Below are 17,286 nucleotides of genomic sequence, written 5' to 3'. Positions count from 1 at the left end.
CACGTCCCCGCTGTGCTGCGTCCCCACGGCTGTGGGCCGGGGATGGAGCTGACCCGGCTTCACTGCACTGTCCCTGTGCCCCACGGCAGTGCCCAGGAGGAGCTGTGCCACGTCCTGAGCGCTCAGCCCTGTCTGTGCCCCCTGCAGCAATGCCTGCACCAGGGGCCGGAGCAACACGTGGTGCTTGGATGCTCGTGGCACAGAACAAGGGAGAGCATCGTGGTGTGATGTCCCCGTGCTCTCTGGGGAGGAACAGGGACAGGAACAGGAACAGGGACAGGGACAGGGACAGGGACAGGGACAGGGACAGGGACAGGGACAGGCTGCCCAGTGAGGCAGCAGCAGGGTTGCACTGCAGCGTGCTGCCCAAGCTGCCCCAACTGGTGCTTCCAGCTCAACTCCTGCACTCCATCGATACATCCATGCAATGCCAGGAGTGGATTTTTGAGCAAGGGAAAAGAACAGCTATGAGAGCGTGGCACACAAAGCTCCCCCTGCGTGTGATAGGGCAGCTCCAGCACTGCAGCTCAATGCTGGCTCTGGTGTGACATGGGAACACTCCAGGTGTCACAGCCATGTCACACTGACCATGGGTAACACCTCCAGGTGACCCAACAGCATGCAGAGCCCACACCAATGTGCACAGAACTGCGGGCTCCTGCAGCTTGGCGTGCAGATGTCTCCTAAAAATAAAGCTTCGTTCTTTGGAGATCTTCCCCCCAAACCCAGCAAAGTGACGCAGCACCTCTTTGTCTAATGAAAAATTCCATTTCTCATTCAGGTTTTGGTAAATGTTAATGGACTTCCCTGACTCATAGTGCTCTGACACTCAGCAAACTCCCCTCATTCGTTCCTCTCCTGGAAACAAACCATTGCTCCAGAAGCATCCAAACTTGTCATTGCCCTTTAAATGGACACAGTGCCCAGTCTGGGCTGGGACCATACAGCATCCTGGGCCAGGATACCCAGTGCTTTGATTTGCAGCCAGGTGGTGGTGGGGGTGAGGGGGGAGGCTTCTTGCTGCCCGGCCTGGAGGTGCTCCCACACTCAGTTTCCATCTCTGGGCTCAGCCTTCAGGATGTGGCTCAGGCAGAGAGAAGCAAAAATTGGGCCCAATGCCCAGAAAATAACAGCAAATTCCCTCTTAAAGAAAGGGCATATAAATAAATAAATAAAATCGACTTACGTACCAGCGCCTAATGTCGTTATTGCCATTACACGAGCATCATTATTTCAAATGCTTTCTCCAATAGCTTACGACTCAAATAAGGAAGGATTGCATTGCTGGGTCAGGAAATAGAGGCTGTGGGGTTGGGGTGAGGCCCTGAGCTCTGACCCATCTCACAGCCCCCGTAGCATCAATGGGGGATGCTCAACTCCTTAGGGTGCAGCCATACAGGCAGGTTGCATGTGGGGAAAAGCAAAGGCAGCACTTGGGGCGGGCAGAGCTCCCTGCTGCCAGGACAGGACCAGTCCCATGGGCTGCCCCATCCCCAGACACAGAGATGGAAAGAAACAAAAACAAGGTTAATAGCCCAGGTGGGAATTTCCAGTCTCCGGCAGGTCCCGAGCCTCCTAAAAGCAGCAGGAGAATTTCTTTGGCTTTTAATGAGTCCCCACCTCACAAACCAAAGCAGATTGTCTTTGCTAAGCTGCCCCTTCCCACCTGCTCACCCCGCTGGGGGCCGCACAGCCCTGCAGGCTCTCACATGTGGGCTCACGTGATGGCCAGCAGGTAATGGGACAGAAATAGCACCGGGCTGGGAGACAACCACAGGGCTTGGGGACACAAAGCCCACTGCCAGGTAAAGCCTTTAATTCCCACCGTCTGTCTAATGCCATGGAATGTGACTTGCTGTGATCCCTCACCCCTCCCCATGCAGAGCGAAAGCAGGAGCTGCCCCAGCTCCAGTGCTGGCACAGGGATTGATCCTGTCCTGGGATGGCTTCAGCTTAATTTCAGTGTTGTTCTGAGCAAGGAGCAGAAGCATGGCATACACACATCCCAGCCTCTCCCTGCACCACACAGCTCTGCAGTGCTGCACAGACAGGAGGAGGCAGCACATAAATGAAGCAAGCACCCGAAAATCCAGCCTGCCCTCAGCACACACTTCAGCCAAAGCTGTAGCAAGTGCTAAGCATCCAATTCTGCTGTCAAACTCCAGGTTTAAGTCGGCAAAATTGAGAGCTGATTCCTGCTTAATCCATTCCTTTCCAAATGGAAAGTGCGGCGACGCAGCAGCACATCTCCATCGCTATCAGAGACTCAATAACCAACCCTGTGGTTATTTCATACTCTGTCAGCTCAGAACCAAAGCTCTGCTGGAGCCCAGAGCTGTGACACAGGGCAGCCCTGTTCTGCACAGCTCAGGCATCCCTTCTGCTCTTTCCCCATCAGTTTTAGGCCTGACTTAAGGCACAGTATGGTTGCCTGCTCAAGGTGGGAGGAGCAGAGGACACCAGGCCCCCAGCCCCCCCATGCCCTTGGGGTGTTCAGGACCTGCCTCATCCTCAGCCTGCCCTGTTAATTGATGCAAAACACATTTGGTTTTCCTCAAATGATTGCAGAAGGGGGTTAATTGATGGGTGATGCGTGCCCACTGCCCAGCCCCACAGCAGCAGCAGCAGCAGTGAGAGATGCTGCCCTCAGCTCCAGGGAAGTGTGTGTCACATCCTGCAGCCCCCACCTGCTCCATCACCCCCTGTGCATGCTAAACAAAGCCACGATGGTAATGATAACCAGGAAATGGGGCTGAATTGTACTGAGAAGCTCCATCCTGGTTGGTGTCACAGCTTCTGGAGGAGCAGGGGTGGCTGCTCCCTGGCTGTATCCAGAGCCATTTGGGATGCCCAGAACAGCCTGATTTAGGCAGGGTGTGATGCTGAACATGCAGCATATGTTGCCATTTCCATGTGAATCCCAAAATAGTTGGTGTTTCGTTTTGTGGTTTTCAAAGCACCGGGCTGTGGGGATGCAGGGCAGCAGTGCCTTGTTCACTCCATGGGCTCAGGACACAGCAGCACACTGGGATCTGGGGTCAGGTACAGAGCTGTGCCAGCACTTTGCTACCTGGAAGCACAGCCACCACCTGCTGCATCACCGAACCCAGTGCTGATCCCTCACTGCCAAGGAAAGGGAGAGCTCTGTGCTGCATCAACTCCTATTAGGCTAATGTTATCTGCTCCCAGTGCCTTTCTGAGCTGGAGTCAGCATCCTCTGAGGTTATCCAGCCGGCTCGCCTCTATGCTGGTCCCTGTTTACCTCTCCCAGCAGGATCAGGTGATGGGGAGCAGAGCCGGCATCCATCCTGCAGCAGAGCCTCAGCCGGGGCTGCAATTCAGGCTCAGCTCGTGTCCAGGAGCAGAGTTAACATCAGCATTTAGGGCCTGGCCCTGTTGCCATGGAAATTGATAGACTTTCTGCTGGCATTTCAATGGGAGGAGGCATTTCGAGTGTCGTACATTTTGGGCAGGGAGCTGGATGCCAGCAGAGGGAAAGGCCACCCATCACCAGCAGCATCCTGAGCTCTGGGGATCTGTGAGACAGCGTATCAGTTTGGCAGAGTTAAAGAGCAATTGGGCTGCATTACAGAGCATTATAGCAGCTCCTCTCCCACGTACACATCAGGCTGATATCCTGCCAGAAACGATCCAACCTGAGCCCCTGGCTGGTGCTGAAGGTGCCCATCACAGCCCCAGAGCTCTGTGCTGCATTGTGCTGCATGGCCCCACGCTGCAGGGCTCCCTCCCAGCTCAGTGTCATACCTGCAAGATCCCATGGGTGGGATGATGGGGGGAGAGGAGGGCAGGTTTCAACCAGATGTTCTAACAAACCCATCTGGAAGGCACCTCCCAGGTCATTAAGCAGACAGAGGAGTCACTAGATGGCCCTGCTAGTCCTGCTCATCGGATCACAGCATGGATGCTTTGAAATGCTCATGTTGATGCTCTGAGGGCTTCTCCTGAGCCTGTTCCCTGCTCCCAGCCTCCCTGGGGGTGGAAGGACCACATTCCCAGAGACCATTTCCCTCCCAGCATCCCCAGGGCAGCACCACTCTGGTCAGACATCACAGGTCTCTGCTCGGTGTAATCACACTGACAGTGATGGGCGTAAGAGCCAGGGAACCATACAATGAACATCGTGTTGCTGGCTAATCATGACATTAGCATTATTGGATTAGAACATTTGCATAATTTGGGCACGAGTCACTACCTGCACCAGGACATATGTTGACATGAATTTACATCCATTTGCATCCCAATGAAGCTCTTCTGACCATATCATGGGAATGCCCAGATGGGGACAGGGCCAGCACAGCCCCATATGTGTGGGCATCTCTTCCTGGAATCTTAACCTGTGTCCTTTGATTCAATGATTTGATTGTATAGGAAGGGAAGAATGAGATTCTATTATTTGATTCCTGATTCCTGATTTCCAGAGTATCCCTGAGTGCTTTCTAATACACTTGTAGTGGAAATGCTGAGTTACAGCTTGAAGCAGTGATGGAGCACCTGGTGGAAGGCAGGCCAACCCAGGGGAGCTCAGGTGCAAGCAATATGCCTGAGTAACCAGAAGGGGTAAAGCCAGGATCCACCCCTTCCCAGACCTCATTTAAGGGCTGGCAGTGGAGGTGAAGGTATCTTGCTGGAGATCCCTGCCTACCAGAGGCCTTCCAAAGGTAAGCAGAGTTTTTCTTTTGTTTGTACTTCTGTGGATGCTCTGTTGGTGTTTGTTCTCATTTGCTGTAGCCTGGGGTTGTGCCACCCTGCTGGTATTGCTGTAATTTCTATCACACTATAGAGCCCTGGTCCAAAGCTGCTACTGTGTTCCTCCTGGGTTATTTCAAACACTGATAAAACTGGGCAAGAGGACCAACTTGTTCTGTCCAGGCTATTTCCAGATGCAACCTGCAGCCTGGACATCACTGCATGCTTTGCAAATAACAGGGGCTTATCTGCAGGCCTGTGAGATGCACACAGCTTCACATGGAAGGCTATTGGGATTAAGAGTGTGAGTACAGCCTGCAGTGCTCAGCTGCTGCAGGTAACAATGCTGCCATGTAGACAGGAGAGCTTCTCCAATCCCATTGCTTGATGTACTTGGTTTGGGTGAACAGAGTCTAGAGATATCTGCTTGTCTTATCTTTTCTTCTTGATTAGAAGAAATTGAAAAGCAAAGAAAAAGAAGAACCCCACTTCCCAGCATGTTGTGCTGCACTGCGTCCCAGCAGCAAAGAAGCACAGCCCTGGTGCTGCAGCACAGAGCAGAGGAATTTAGCCTCAGCCACAGCATCTCCCACCCACCTGCTCTAAGCCTCCGCTGAGCCTTCAGACCCTGCCAGTTAGCATCCCTCTGCTTTAATGACCCAAGCTATTAAAGTGGGGGATATTTCAAGACTTTAAACAAACATGTCAAGAACAGTGGCTGGAGGGCAGCTGGGAGCTCTACGTGGCTTTGGTGAGCTTGCAGCCCACGCTCTTGCTGGCATGCATGGTACTTCACCTCAAAACAGCCTCAGTACCTGGAAACTTCTGGACTTGTGTATGAGAAATGGAGACAAACCTGTCTGAGAGGTCAGACAGACCCGATCTTAATGGGAGAGAGGAAGAAAACCAGAATTTCTGGCCCAAAGGAAGAGCATGATTGCATGGCTGCCACCAGATACTGAGGGCTGCAGGCAGTGAAGATGGGAGCACGGCACCAGAAACAGGGGATGCACTCCTACATCGTTGCTGGGATGTGGGGCACAGCACCTATGTGATTTATGGCTGTGTAGATGGGATGCTGGATGCTGACCATTGGAGTGTTTGATCAGCCTGGGGCTGTCAGAATGGCTCCCAGCTGGAGGCACCAGATAACAGCAGCAAATTAACCCCATTCCCCTCCCTCCCCTTTGCATTGGACATCTCGGAAAAGAAAAAGGAGGGAGGCAAGCCTAGTAAATCAAACCTGCTGCTTCACAACCTGCTTCTCCTTCTGCAGTGCTGGGGATGCTGCAAGGGTCCTGGGGCAGAGCCTGGTGGACACAGACCTGGGGACACAGCTACTGGTACTTGGGGGAGGTCAGAGCCCAGCCCAGCTCTTCCCGAAGCCTTGCATGGAGTAGACAAGTCACCATGGTAAGAGCAGAACTGGCACCAAACACCAATATGAAGCATGCTGCAAAAATCAGAGTCCCGTACGCTTCCCAGAGGCACTGAGATGGGCTACATCTGATTTTTGCCTTCCCTTTGCAGCCCTCTTGCTCTCCTCTCCCTGCCTTTGAGAAACAGATGCACCCATTCATAACCATGCCGAAGCAAGTGCGCATTTGCCTTTCTGACTGCAGTGCAGCTGGTGAGGCACAGGAGGGAAAATGATGCTCCGTATGAATACACAAATTATCCGCGCTGATCTTATTACACTCGAATGGCAAATGAGCAGAAAAAGAAAACATGAAAGAGAGAGGCATTGTTTGGGCGGCACCGATGTAGCATCATTATTGTTTATCCCCTTGGAGCACTCCATCATCCTAATCCTGCTGCCTCCTGCAGAGATGGGTCAGTGTGGAGCAGTGCAATGCAGTGCTGGGAGCTCCAGCAGGTCAAGGCCAAGCATCCCATAGCTCAAGGCATCATCGGTGTTAAAAAGATCCATAGAAAGCAGCTGTGCCCAGGAGCCACCCTTAGAGCACCACATTGACTGCAGTGGGGTCCTGGGTGTGTTAAAAAAGCTTTGCAGCCCCTTAGGTCCTGTGTATGCAGGTGTGCAAAGGGCTGGGGCAGCTCCTCCTGGTGCAGAGGCATTTGATAAGCCTGGCAGCTCATTCCTTGCATAGCAAGCAGCAATTATGGGGAGAGCAGGAAAAAAAACAGTCACAAGGTGGGAATCCAAACAGCTCGCAAGTCATCTGCCATCAAAACAGGGAGAAATTGGTGTTTCCTACTTAGCACTTACTACATCAAGGCAGCTCGGTGATGCTAATTAAACAGGTATCGTCAAGAAGATTTACAGCCTTCATTTGCATTTCTCAGTCTATTTTTCCATCCTCTGAGGCAGTGTGAGGATGGCCACAGTGCAGACCCAGCCCAGAGGCAGCAGCAGCTCCTGTTGAACAGCAGGATGGGGCAGGAGTCTGTAACTGCGTGAAAGGAGAAGTGAGAACTGCCCGGAGCTGCAGCCCTTATGGGGAGGCCCACTGGCAGTACCCTGGTGCTTCTCTCTCGCTCTCCCCCAGCCAAGTGATGAGAGTGGGGAAGGGTGGAGGTGCTGCATATCTGATGCATACTAATGTTATACAAGCAGCTCCAAGTGCCAGGCAGTGACTGGGGGAAGGAAAAGAAATGCAATGGGGATGCCTTCAAACTAAAGCACAGAACCTTGGTGTCACACAGCTGGGTTGGCTCTGTTGGTTCTCTGCTATGAAGGCAGTAAGAGGAATTAGTTTTGCAGTGTGAAGGTGCAGAGCAGGGGTTTGGGTATGGGGCTGCCTGGGTGCTGGCAGGCAGCACACGTCCTGCTCCCACCTCCAGGCTGCTGTGGGTGTATGCTGCAATAGCATCATCTTCTGCCTCTCGAGCATCGCAGGCATCTCAGTGCTACCTGAACATACTGCTAATCAGCCTGTGGTCAGGAATGAGAATCAACAGCTCTAGAGAGGAGCCTCCTGTGAGATACTCACCCATCACCTGGCATCTTGTGCCTCCTGGAAAGCTTGTTACTGATTGCAGCTTCCTAACCTTCCATCACACCATCTGAATGTCATTTGGGATTTATGTGCCCCACTATGCTGAACCATGTGCAGCTCCTGGATAGGAAGGGTTCCCTTTCCCTTCAGTCTGTAGCTGCACAATGCAAACCTGAACTTGGCAGTTCACACCCAGTGTTTTCAGCTCTGAGATCCCACAGCTGACTCTCTCACATGCTGGTTGTTGTCACAGCAAGCAGAGCGTGGACAGAACGGCACAAGAGATGGAGGGTCCTGGGAGTTCTCCATCCTTGGACTAACAGCAGCTCCACAGCAAAACAATCCTAACAGAAAACACTGAGGTGCTTTTAGAATGGGAAAAGCCAAACAGATGGAAAAGCCATGTGAAATCTTGAAGCTGAACGCAGGGTGGAAGGGAAGATTGAGCAACCAGGGCTGTGCATGCTCAGTGAGCAATGCAGAGACACTACCCTGAGCTGACTGCCAAACCAGAGCAAGTGACAAGTGTTGGAAAGCCGAGGGACAGCACTTGACAGGATGACATCCAGTGCTGGTTTATGCTCAGTGACAACATGGCAAACCTTTTCTCTCAGAGGGGCTGAGGAGCAGACCTGTGCCAAGGCACCAAAGAGGGGCAATACAACAGAGGACAACTTTCAGTGCAGAATTCAATTACACTCCTGCTGTGTGAACCACTGTTCCATGGCTGGGCTGCTCTCTTTCCCTGCTGGAGCCAGTCAAAGGATTTGGAGAGCATCTGCAACCTGGGGATGGAAAAAGTGCTTTCCTGTCTCAAAAATGGTAAGCAGTTGTTCCAGAGCTAAAGCTTTATTGTTTCCAGTAGTAAAACACTACATAAAGGTTATAAGGGAGGGAGATGAGAACAACAAAACAATAAAAGCAACACAAACAACTGGAGTAGACTGAGCACCATGTGCTGAGCCCTTCTTGCCTCCCTTGAGCCAAGTGAAAAGACATCAACTGGTGCAACTTTAGGACAATATTCCAACCAGAATTACAGAATAATAGAGAGAGCTGCAACAAAAGGGAAGGAGATGTTTAAAATAGAAATGATATGCACGCTGCTGAGTGTGTGCATCAGTCCCATTGGGATGGGACCAGGTCATGTTCTCCTGGGCTGGATCCTTCCCTTAACCCACGAGGAATCTTCCTATAGATGGCAGAATGGTCTTGATGACCAGGTTTAACAACCACATCACTGGGAGCATTCCTCAGTGGAGAACAAGCTCATCCCTTGCTCTCTTCAATACCAAAGCTGTGAAATCCATGTCCAGACATTTCTCTTCCTGCAATCTATGTCACCCAAAGGCTTCACCTTCATTTACCAAAGGGCAGAAGCATCACGGAGGAATAGTTGGAAGGTGTTTCCCAGAAGCGTTAGCTGGAAAAGCAGTAGGGGAACAGTGCTCTGCTGGACCAGGTTTGTTTAGAAAGAAAGTCAAGGATTGATTTCCAATCTCCTGTTAGAGTATTCCAGCACCCGATCTCATTTATCTTCATACTGCAGCCATTTGTAAGAGCATATACTACATGCACACGGAGAGCCCAGCAGCAAAAGAGTACTGAACAAAAGAGTAATAACCAAGGGAACAGGCTGACATTAACAGGCACGAATTGCTTTTAAATCCACGACTGAAGAGGGAACTTTTTGGAATCCTTCATTTCTTCAGCAAAACACAGGTCAGATCTAAAGCATTTCATCAAAATGCACAGACTCCTACTTGCTTCGAGTGAGCTTTTGTTCAAGCCTTTAAGGATCTAATTGCTCTGGAAATGTCGGGTAATTTGATTCTTCTCATCAGCCAGGTCTTAGAGGGGGATTGTCCATCCCAGGAAAGCAGCAGGACTGGGGCAGAGCTCTCAGCCTGACTCATCTTGACACCACCACTACAGCCAGATGCTCGAGACTTCCAGGAAAAAGGTACAACACAGGCCCCTGTTTGTGCAGGAGATTACAAGGTGCGCACGTGGGAGGAGAATCTGCAGAGCTTAAAGAGGTAAAGTAATTGAAAAGCTTTTAGCTGATTTGGGCAGCCAGCTGTGGGTGTGTGTGTGTGTGTAGGGGGGGTGTTCTCCCACCCAGAGCTGCAGCGTGTGTTCTGCTCCTGGTCCTGCTGCATTGCCTACAGTGCAGGGTGTGATGAAGCTGCTTCACCATGCCAAAACAGGAGGCAGGGCATTGGGGCAGGGAGGACAGGCAGATGTGTGCTGTTGTGTTGCTGGTGCTTGGGCAGAGGTGGCTTCATCACAGTCCTCATTGGCACCGGGCAATGTCCATAGTGAGGCCTACAGGAGGGGGCAAGTGTTGGGTTCAGGCAGCTCAGCTCCATCTTCACCTCCATCAGCACCGTGTTCTGGTGTGGGTGCGCCATTTGCCTTCAAAATAAAGACAAGCAGAAGTTAATGTAGAATCATTAAGGCTGGAAGAGACCTCTGGGATTCCCATGTCTGATCCTGGTCCATGCAGTGACCACAGTCCTTAGTGGTCACTGCAGGATGGAGACACCCCACCTCCCTGGGCAGCTGTGCCACTGCTTTGTCACCCACTCTTATGTTCCAGCCCCTTTGACTGCCTTGTTGCCCTTCTTTGTGTGAGAAAGAGTGGAGAGAGTTGATAAAAGTTATCTGAGATTGCTTTTAGCTCCTCGGTGCCATTTTAAGAGCTTCCTAAAAATAATAATGAAGAGAATGTCTGTGCATCATTACTCTGCACGCTGTCAGCAGTCAGGGCCCATTAAACTTTATTAAAGAAAGAAAAGACAGGCAAATTGGGAAAGGAGGAGAAAGAAAAAGCGGTGCTGATGGAGCTGGTGTTCTGGTACATCACTCAGGGCAGGCAGAAATCCAAAACTCAGCCCTTGAGGTTTCCAAACAGCACCCAGGGAGCCAACCCTGCCCCAGCTGGGCCAGCATGTGTGTGGGATGATGGGCATAGGGCAACAGGGCTCATGAATAACAGAATCATTCAGGTAGGGAAAGACCTCTCAGATCCCTAAGTCCAACCCCACCATGCCCACTGACCACAGCCTTCTTTGCACACCCCTATGGTTCTTAACACCTCCAGGGATGGGGACCTCACCAAATCCCTGTGCAGCTGTGCCAACACGCTGTGGCTTTTCAGAGAAGTTTTTGCCAATATCCAATCTGAAGCTTCCACAGTGGCTACTTGAGGCCATTCCCTCTTCTACATGGAGCCCAAAGGGCCCTTCTCTGAGCTGAATGGGACATGAATTAGGCTGGTTCAAGGAGAGACAACTAGGCACTGCATGGGAGAGGCACAAAAACAGGAGCTTCATCTCCAGCTGCAGACTTCTTTCCCGATATATTGTGTGAAAGAGATGAGAGAATGAGTCTTTGTCATTCCTCTGTTTTCAAGGGAAATGCCTTCAATTTAAAACTCCATGGAGAATTACAGAAATGGTGAAAGTAATTCATTTATTTTTTAAGCAAAGAAAGGCTTGAGAACCTGACTTCAAGGCAAGGCTCAAAGCGCTGGAAATGTTTTGGTTCTACCACTGGAAAATGAAAGCATTTTAATTCCTTAAAGCATGGAAGGGGGACATTGGCTTCTTCTGAGGTTCCTATTAAGCAGCACATTGTACCTAAAGCACAAACCCTGAATCACTTCCCAGCTCTGTCACTACTGGAAGACATGTTTTATTTATCAATACAGCGGGGTGGGTTGGTGCTCTGCAGCACCGATCGGGGAAGGCAGACACAGCTCAAAGCTTCTCAGCCATGAAGGCACAGTTCAGTCTTTTCTGCTTGCAGAAGAGGGACTGGCTCATCCTCAGCAGCAGGAAGGCTCAACCCCATGACAACGGGACACAAATGGGGTGGGAGAGCAATTAAATGGGGAAGAGATGGCAGCAACTTTCTTGCCAAGCACAGGAAAACAAAAGTCACCTCCCCAAAGACTGTCACCAAGAAAGTCATTACAGAAATTACTCTTTCATTTAGAGCCTAACTAATTTCAAGATAATTTTGTTGTTGTTTTTTTTTCCCCTGCATGGAATGAATGGAATGAAATGTTACCTCCCCATCATCCCTGAGGGAGCAAACCAGGCATCCTGAGAGACAGAAGAGAAGGCAAAGAAGGTGGTAATGCTTTAAACTTCAAACGTGGTCTGAGAATTCCCTGCCACAATGAGACAGGGCAGCTCTGCCCATCTCCTGTATTAGCAGCATGCATGTTGACCCTGACCCCAACCAATGAGGCACAGAGGCATAGAGGGAGTGACACCACCTCCTTCCTAAACCTAATCAGTTCCTGAAAGGTGGGGAGTAAATCTCCCCAATGGATGAGTGATGGAGCAGTGCTCCCTGCCCAGCCCCGTGCAGAGGCACCCCAAGCTGCAGCTTCAGTGCATGGGGAGAAGGGCTCTGCTCAGAGCCCACCTGGCTCTGCCATCAGTGCTCAGCTCCCATACACTTTATGTGGCTCTGTTTAACCGCCAGCTGCAGCACCGCTCTTTAAGTATTAATGATTTAGACAACATGTTGGCACAGGAGCAGAGATGGAGAGACTGTGATTTGCACTCAGATGCGTGCTACTAATTAGCTCGTCTTGTGGCTGCTTTGCCACACCGAGGGGAAGTACAAAATACACCTTTTTCCAGCCCTGCAACCCAAACCCTCTCACTTTACTCTGCCCACAGACCACCTCAGTGACCCCCACTTGGGATTCACCCACTCCTGTGCCCTGCAGTGAGGACCCACCAAAGAACTGCAGCCGATCCCCTGTGCTCTTAATCAGCTCCATGCAGCAGCCAAGCCCCAACCCAAAGCTGTAATCTCCATTAAAAGCTCTCCGTGGGCTAATGAAATCCATCAAAATATACGGCTGGTTTCTTTGTTTAATGCTGTTTAATTTTCCCTTTCGTTAATAAAAACGTCGTAATTAAGAACAGGGAGGTTTTTTGCTCTTCTCCCATTAAGGGAACAACACATCAGCTGTGCAGCCAAAGGAAAAGGAGTCTCACCCAGCCAGGCAGGGGCAAGGAAGGGGGAAAGGGAGAACAGGCATTTCTTATCTGCAATTTTCCTTCTCTTCATGATAAAACACTCTTCAGCAAAACCAGTGCATGACCTCCCCTACATCCATCCACCCATGATGCTCAATGGAAAGGAAGGCAGGAGCCACAGAAAGAGGGAGAACAGCCTGAGAGCAGGCACAGTGCTTAAGGTTGGAGGGCACATCCGCAGGTCTTCACCTGCAGGAATTGGAGCTTCACAATGAGAAGAGACATCAGGACCCAGAAAACGCCTCTAAAAACAAGCAGTAAAAAAAAAACACAACAGCCTCTGGCAGCTTCTCAACTCACTGCTCTCTTCTCCAAGTTTGGCCCAAGGGCTGAGGTTGCCTAAATCCCGGTGCAGCGCTGACAGTGAGTCACTCCATGACAAAGCCCAGGCTTCATTATCTGCCTCACCAATCCAGGGCTGGAGCACCGTGCTGGAAACCTGCAGAACTCTTCCTAACAGCTCCTTGTCTTCCCTTGGCCATGTTGGCTGCGTGACCACATTGCTGTCTTGGCCTTTGGACCTGAAAAGCTCAGGACTGTGCTTGCAGCATCACTCCCTACAGCCTCAGATTTAAGGGTGCTGAATGGTTCTGCCACATTGTGCTTGAAAACAGAATGAGAGCAGAGGTGAGAATGAGAAGGAAGAAGAAAATCACTACCAAAACAACACCTGAGGTGCTAATATAAAGCAAAAACTGCTCCCCAGATAGCACTACAAAGTTTCAGAGACAAGAAGCTACAGCAAGATCTGCCTTTAACATCCTCATGGTGCCACATAGCACAAGGTGTGATGCACCTCCACCTGCAGGCCCTGGGCTGAGCAGCCCCTCTGCAGCATCTGGGACATAAACAGCCCCAGCCAGAATGAAGCTCTCCACCAGTATTGTGGCTGATTTAACCCTCTCCCCAGCAGGGTGCCCTCTGCATTTCAGGGGCTGTTATAACTCGACTCAAGCGAGCATCACAATTTTCAGGTTTTTTAACGTACATCCACGCTGCATGGCATTTTAGCTCCCTCCTGCCAGCAATGAGTGATCCCACTGGAAAGCACTGACTCCTTCTGCCAAGCTTTGCCTATGAGCTGCTGTTTGCACCGTCATGGCCAAGCAGCAGCCAGCTCAAGCAGCAGGAAAGCTCCGAAGTGCTGAACCCTGTACAGACAGCACCCAAAACAGCCATCACCCGCATCACAGCACAGCCACAGAGCACCACAAAGTAGAACATCCACCAGCAGGGTCACACAGCCCTCCGTCCCACAGAGCAGCCCACAGACCAGCACTCTATGGGAACCTAAAGCCAGCAAGGGCTTAAAAATAAACCACCGGTCTGGGGCAGCAATGTAATTCAGAGGATGGATGGAGCAAAAGTACCACTCAGCTGAATTGCTTTGAAAGAAAAACAACAAAAACCACCCCCTAAAATTAAAGAGAACTGCAAATCCCTGAAATTTGCCTTCAGTTGATGCTGGCTATTCCTGGCAGGCAGCATGGGGAGGGGAACCACAGCTCCATGGATAAATAAACCTGCGCTCCCTAATCCAATTTATACCCCAACACGTGCAGCACAAGAAGGGCTTAAGAACAAAGCAGTGGCAGCTCACAAGGTACAGGAGCACTCTGGAGGGAGCAGTGCTAAATGATAACTCAAAGGGTTATGGAATACATTAGCAGGAACTGCAGAGAGAGCACATTTGCATCTCTTTCAGCTGCTCCAGATCAGATGTGATGGCAGCTCTGCTCTTGCAGTCACTTAATTGTTCCAAGGTTGTCAAGGGGGAAAGGTGTCTTATTCTTTTCCCCCTTCACTGCAGATCTTTGGAAGTAGCCACGCTCATCTTTAAGAGCTATGTAACATTAGGAAGAATTTCCTTCAGTTTCATAAAGCTGCTGGATTTGTGCTCTGCTTTGTGCAGATGTGAGCTCCTTGCAGGGGACAGCTCGAGGCTCCTGGTGCTCCCTGGGCTGGCTGCAGGCAGCTCTAATTCCGGGCCATTACTCACATTGCAGAATAGGTTCTGCACAACAGGAGGAGGGAAGGAGTGAGCTGTAACACCGTGACAGCGCCTGCCACCAGCACAGCAGGGAGAGATGATGCCAGGCCACAGAGCTGCACCTCACAGTGGGCTCAGCTTAGGGGGACGGCAGACCCCAGTCAGGGACATGCCCCAGAGGGAATGCTCTGCTTACCTGGGGCTCTGCTGCCGCTGCTGTCATGCTCATCTGCTGCCTGGTCACTATGGCAGCTCTCTCCCTGCTCGCTGCCTGCACTGCTGCGGCTCCCAGACACCCTCATGGGAGAGCCGGGCTCCCTGGAGAGCACTGTGGGACACAACGGAGAGAGGGAGTTTAGCAGGGAAAGAAGCAGATGGGACCAGGTCCTAAGAGACCCACCACCAGTCCAACCCACTGCTGCTGAGTGATAACAGGCCAGCCCCCTGCAACCAGTGGCAGCCAAGTGGCAAAGCCCATATGGAACGTTAGCTCCTCACCCTGTCCTGCTTGCTGCTTTCCTCCTGGAGAGTCTTTTGACCCTGCAGATGAAGGTCTGTCCTCCTGGCTGGAAGAGCTGAGCTCTGAGTCGCTGTCGCTAGAAACCACTGTGGGAAAGATGAGGGGGGAGGAGAGAGACAGTTATTCACAATGTTCATAACACTTACCAAGAGGGTGCCAGATGGATCCAAATAAAACACGAACAAATGCTGACTCGCTGATCACATCTCCCTCTCCAAAAGCAGAGCTACCTGCAGTTCTCCCACAGCTGTTTGTGCTTCCTCTCAAACACCAGGCATATTTTTTCCAGATGATTTACAGCTCAGCAGCACACACCCCAGCGGTGCCAGCACCTGCAGCAGGTGCACACACCACCAATGCTCCCTTCGTGGTCCCATCCAGGATCTCACTGCTCCCACTGACTCACATGCACACCACAGAGCCCCTTCCTGCTGCAATTTGCTGTCTGATCTTAGTGGCCTGATCCAACCTTAATAACTCCATGATTCTATGCTAAAGGCTGTACTGGGTACAAGGCAGGGTCCTGGCTCCACAGCAAGAGGATTTATAGTTGGTAATTCAGGCTGCAGATCCAGCCCTGGGCTCCTCTAAGCTGCAGAACCCCTGCAGAGGCTCCAAGATCTAAAAGGAAGGCACCAGGTAAATACAAAGCACATCAAACAAGAAAACCCCACAGTGATGACACAAAGAACCCAACCTTATCAGCCCATCCCTCCCTGCATGCTGCCCAGAGCTACATTACTCATATGCCCCCCAGCTCATATGCCCCCCAGGCAACAGCATCTCCTCTTCCTCAAGGTGACTCTCCTCCCATTCCAAGGTCTCTCTGCTTCCATGAATCCCAGCCCTATTCCTGCTGCTTCTTGCCCTCCATGGTTTCTACAAAGGCTGACAGCTTCATTTAAACAGACACAACCCCCAGACCAGCAACTTGCTTCCACTTCTCCATGCTGTTATGTGAGCACCTCTCCCCTCCTTACAGATAACTGGGCTGCCAGCTCTCAGTGCAAAATGAGAAAGGTGTTTCCCATCAGCTCCTAGGCTTTACTAACAGCCTGATCTCAGAACAGAAGTGCTGAGGCTGAGGATGGAGGTACCCACTTTGCCCCTGCACCTTGTAACTGGTACAGCCTGGATTCATGCTGCTGCAGGGCTGTGGTTGCAAAGGTAGAGGTGTCAGTTCACCTCTTTTCATCAGCACTAAACATGCAGCCTGCTGAGCTGCAAACCCTTTACCACAGCCCAGCACTCACAGAGCCACAGAACTGTAGGGGTTGGAAGAGGCCTCTGGAGATCACCCACTCCAAGCCCCTGCTAAAGCAGGCTCCCTACAGTAGGTCCTACACAGGTAGGCATCCAGATTGATCTTGACTCCAATCCTCTTCTTTTTTTGCTTCCAGAACTCACAACACCCATCACTTCCCAACAGCTCCTTCCTCCATGAATCTCTCAAAAAATGCTGGAAGTCAGGATTTATTTAGAGAAGGCCCCAATGAATCAATAGAGGTGACTTTAGCTGCCTACCCTTCTGCCACTCAGCAGTTCAGAGTGGTCCAGCACAAGAGGAGAAAGATATTAATGACAAGGAGGCACCTGCACCACAGGAGCAGCCCTGCCTGCTCTCATTTCCTCTGCTGCCAATAGAAATGTGTTTTACCCACTGCACCGATGTCTCCCTTTAAGGTAATTTTTCTCCCAAAGCTCCCAGACCTTCTGCTGGCACTTCCCAGAGCCCAGAAGTCATAAATCTGCTCCTCCAGCAGTTGCTGATGTATCAATAAGAGTCGTTGGACGGCTGTACTTTTAGAAAACAGAACAGATTTATTCCCCTCCATCTCCAGCTGATGGAGAAAAAAAGCTCATAAAAATAAGAATAATTAGAAAAAAATAAATGCTAAAAAAGCCAAAATTCAGCTTGCAGCAAAAGCAATATCCCCATGGAGCTGGGAACAACAGTGGAACAACTCCCTCCAACACAGCTCAGCCTCCAGCAGCACAGGGAGCAATGGGGACAGCTGGGCTGGGGAGGCAGCACCCAGGGAA

General features: G+C 51.0%; 1 protein-coding gene and 1 long non-coding RNA gene across 10 annotated transcripts in view; one reads left to right on the top strand and one right to left on the bottom strand.

Annotated features, from left to right (window-relative positions):
* Positions 1-4,648: 4,648 nt before the first annotated feature.
* LOC116654259 lies at positions 4,649-12,758 on the top strand. The gene is made up of 3 exons (XR_004309353.1): positions 4,649-4,679; positions 5,984-11,807; positions 12,368-12,758. It is a non-coding gene; the product is annotated as an uncharacterized LOC116654259 (long non-coding RNA).
* Positions 8,501-17,286, bottom strand: part of RPH3AL (rabphilin 3A like (without C2 domains)) — a 26,047-nt gene continuing 17,261 nt past the window's right edge. For 7 of the 9 annotated variants that reach the window (XM_015880710.2, XM_015880709.2, XM_015880701.2 and 4 more), the window contains 3 exons: positions 15,222-15,329; positions 14,920-15,051; positions 8,501-10,085 (listed from right to left, as the gene is read on the bottom strand). In XM_015880710.2, coding sequence (XP_015736196.1) covers positions 10,051-10,085; positions 14,920-15,051; positions 15,222-15,329 — 275 coding nt within the window. In that variant the 3' untranslated portion in view covers positions 8,501-10,050. Of the gene's footprint in view, positions 10,086-13,175; positions 13,337-13,709; positions 14,748-14,919; positions 15,052-15,221; positions 15,330-17,286 lie in introns of those variants that run through there. The other 2 variants (XM_032448513.1, XM_032448514.1) reach the window with 2 other exon arrangements.

The sequence above is a fragment of the Coturnix japonica genome, chromosome 19, assembly GCF_001577835.2.
Source record: "Coturnix japonica isolate 7356 chromosome 19, Coturnix japonica 2.1, whole genome shotgun sequence".
Classification (NCBI taxonomy): domain Eukaryota; kingdom Metazoa; phylum Chordata; class Aves; order Galliformes; family Phasianidae; genus Coturnix; species Coturnix japonica.
Note: the sequence above shows the minus strand (reverse complement) of the source record. Positions and strands in the feature narration are given on the sequence as shown.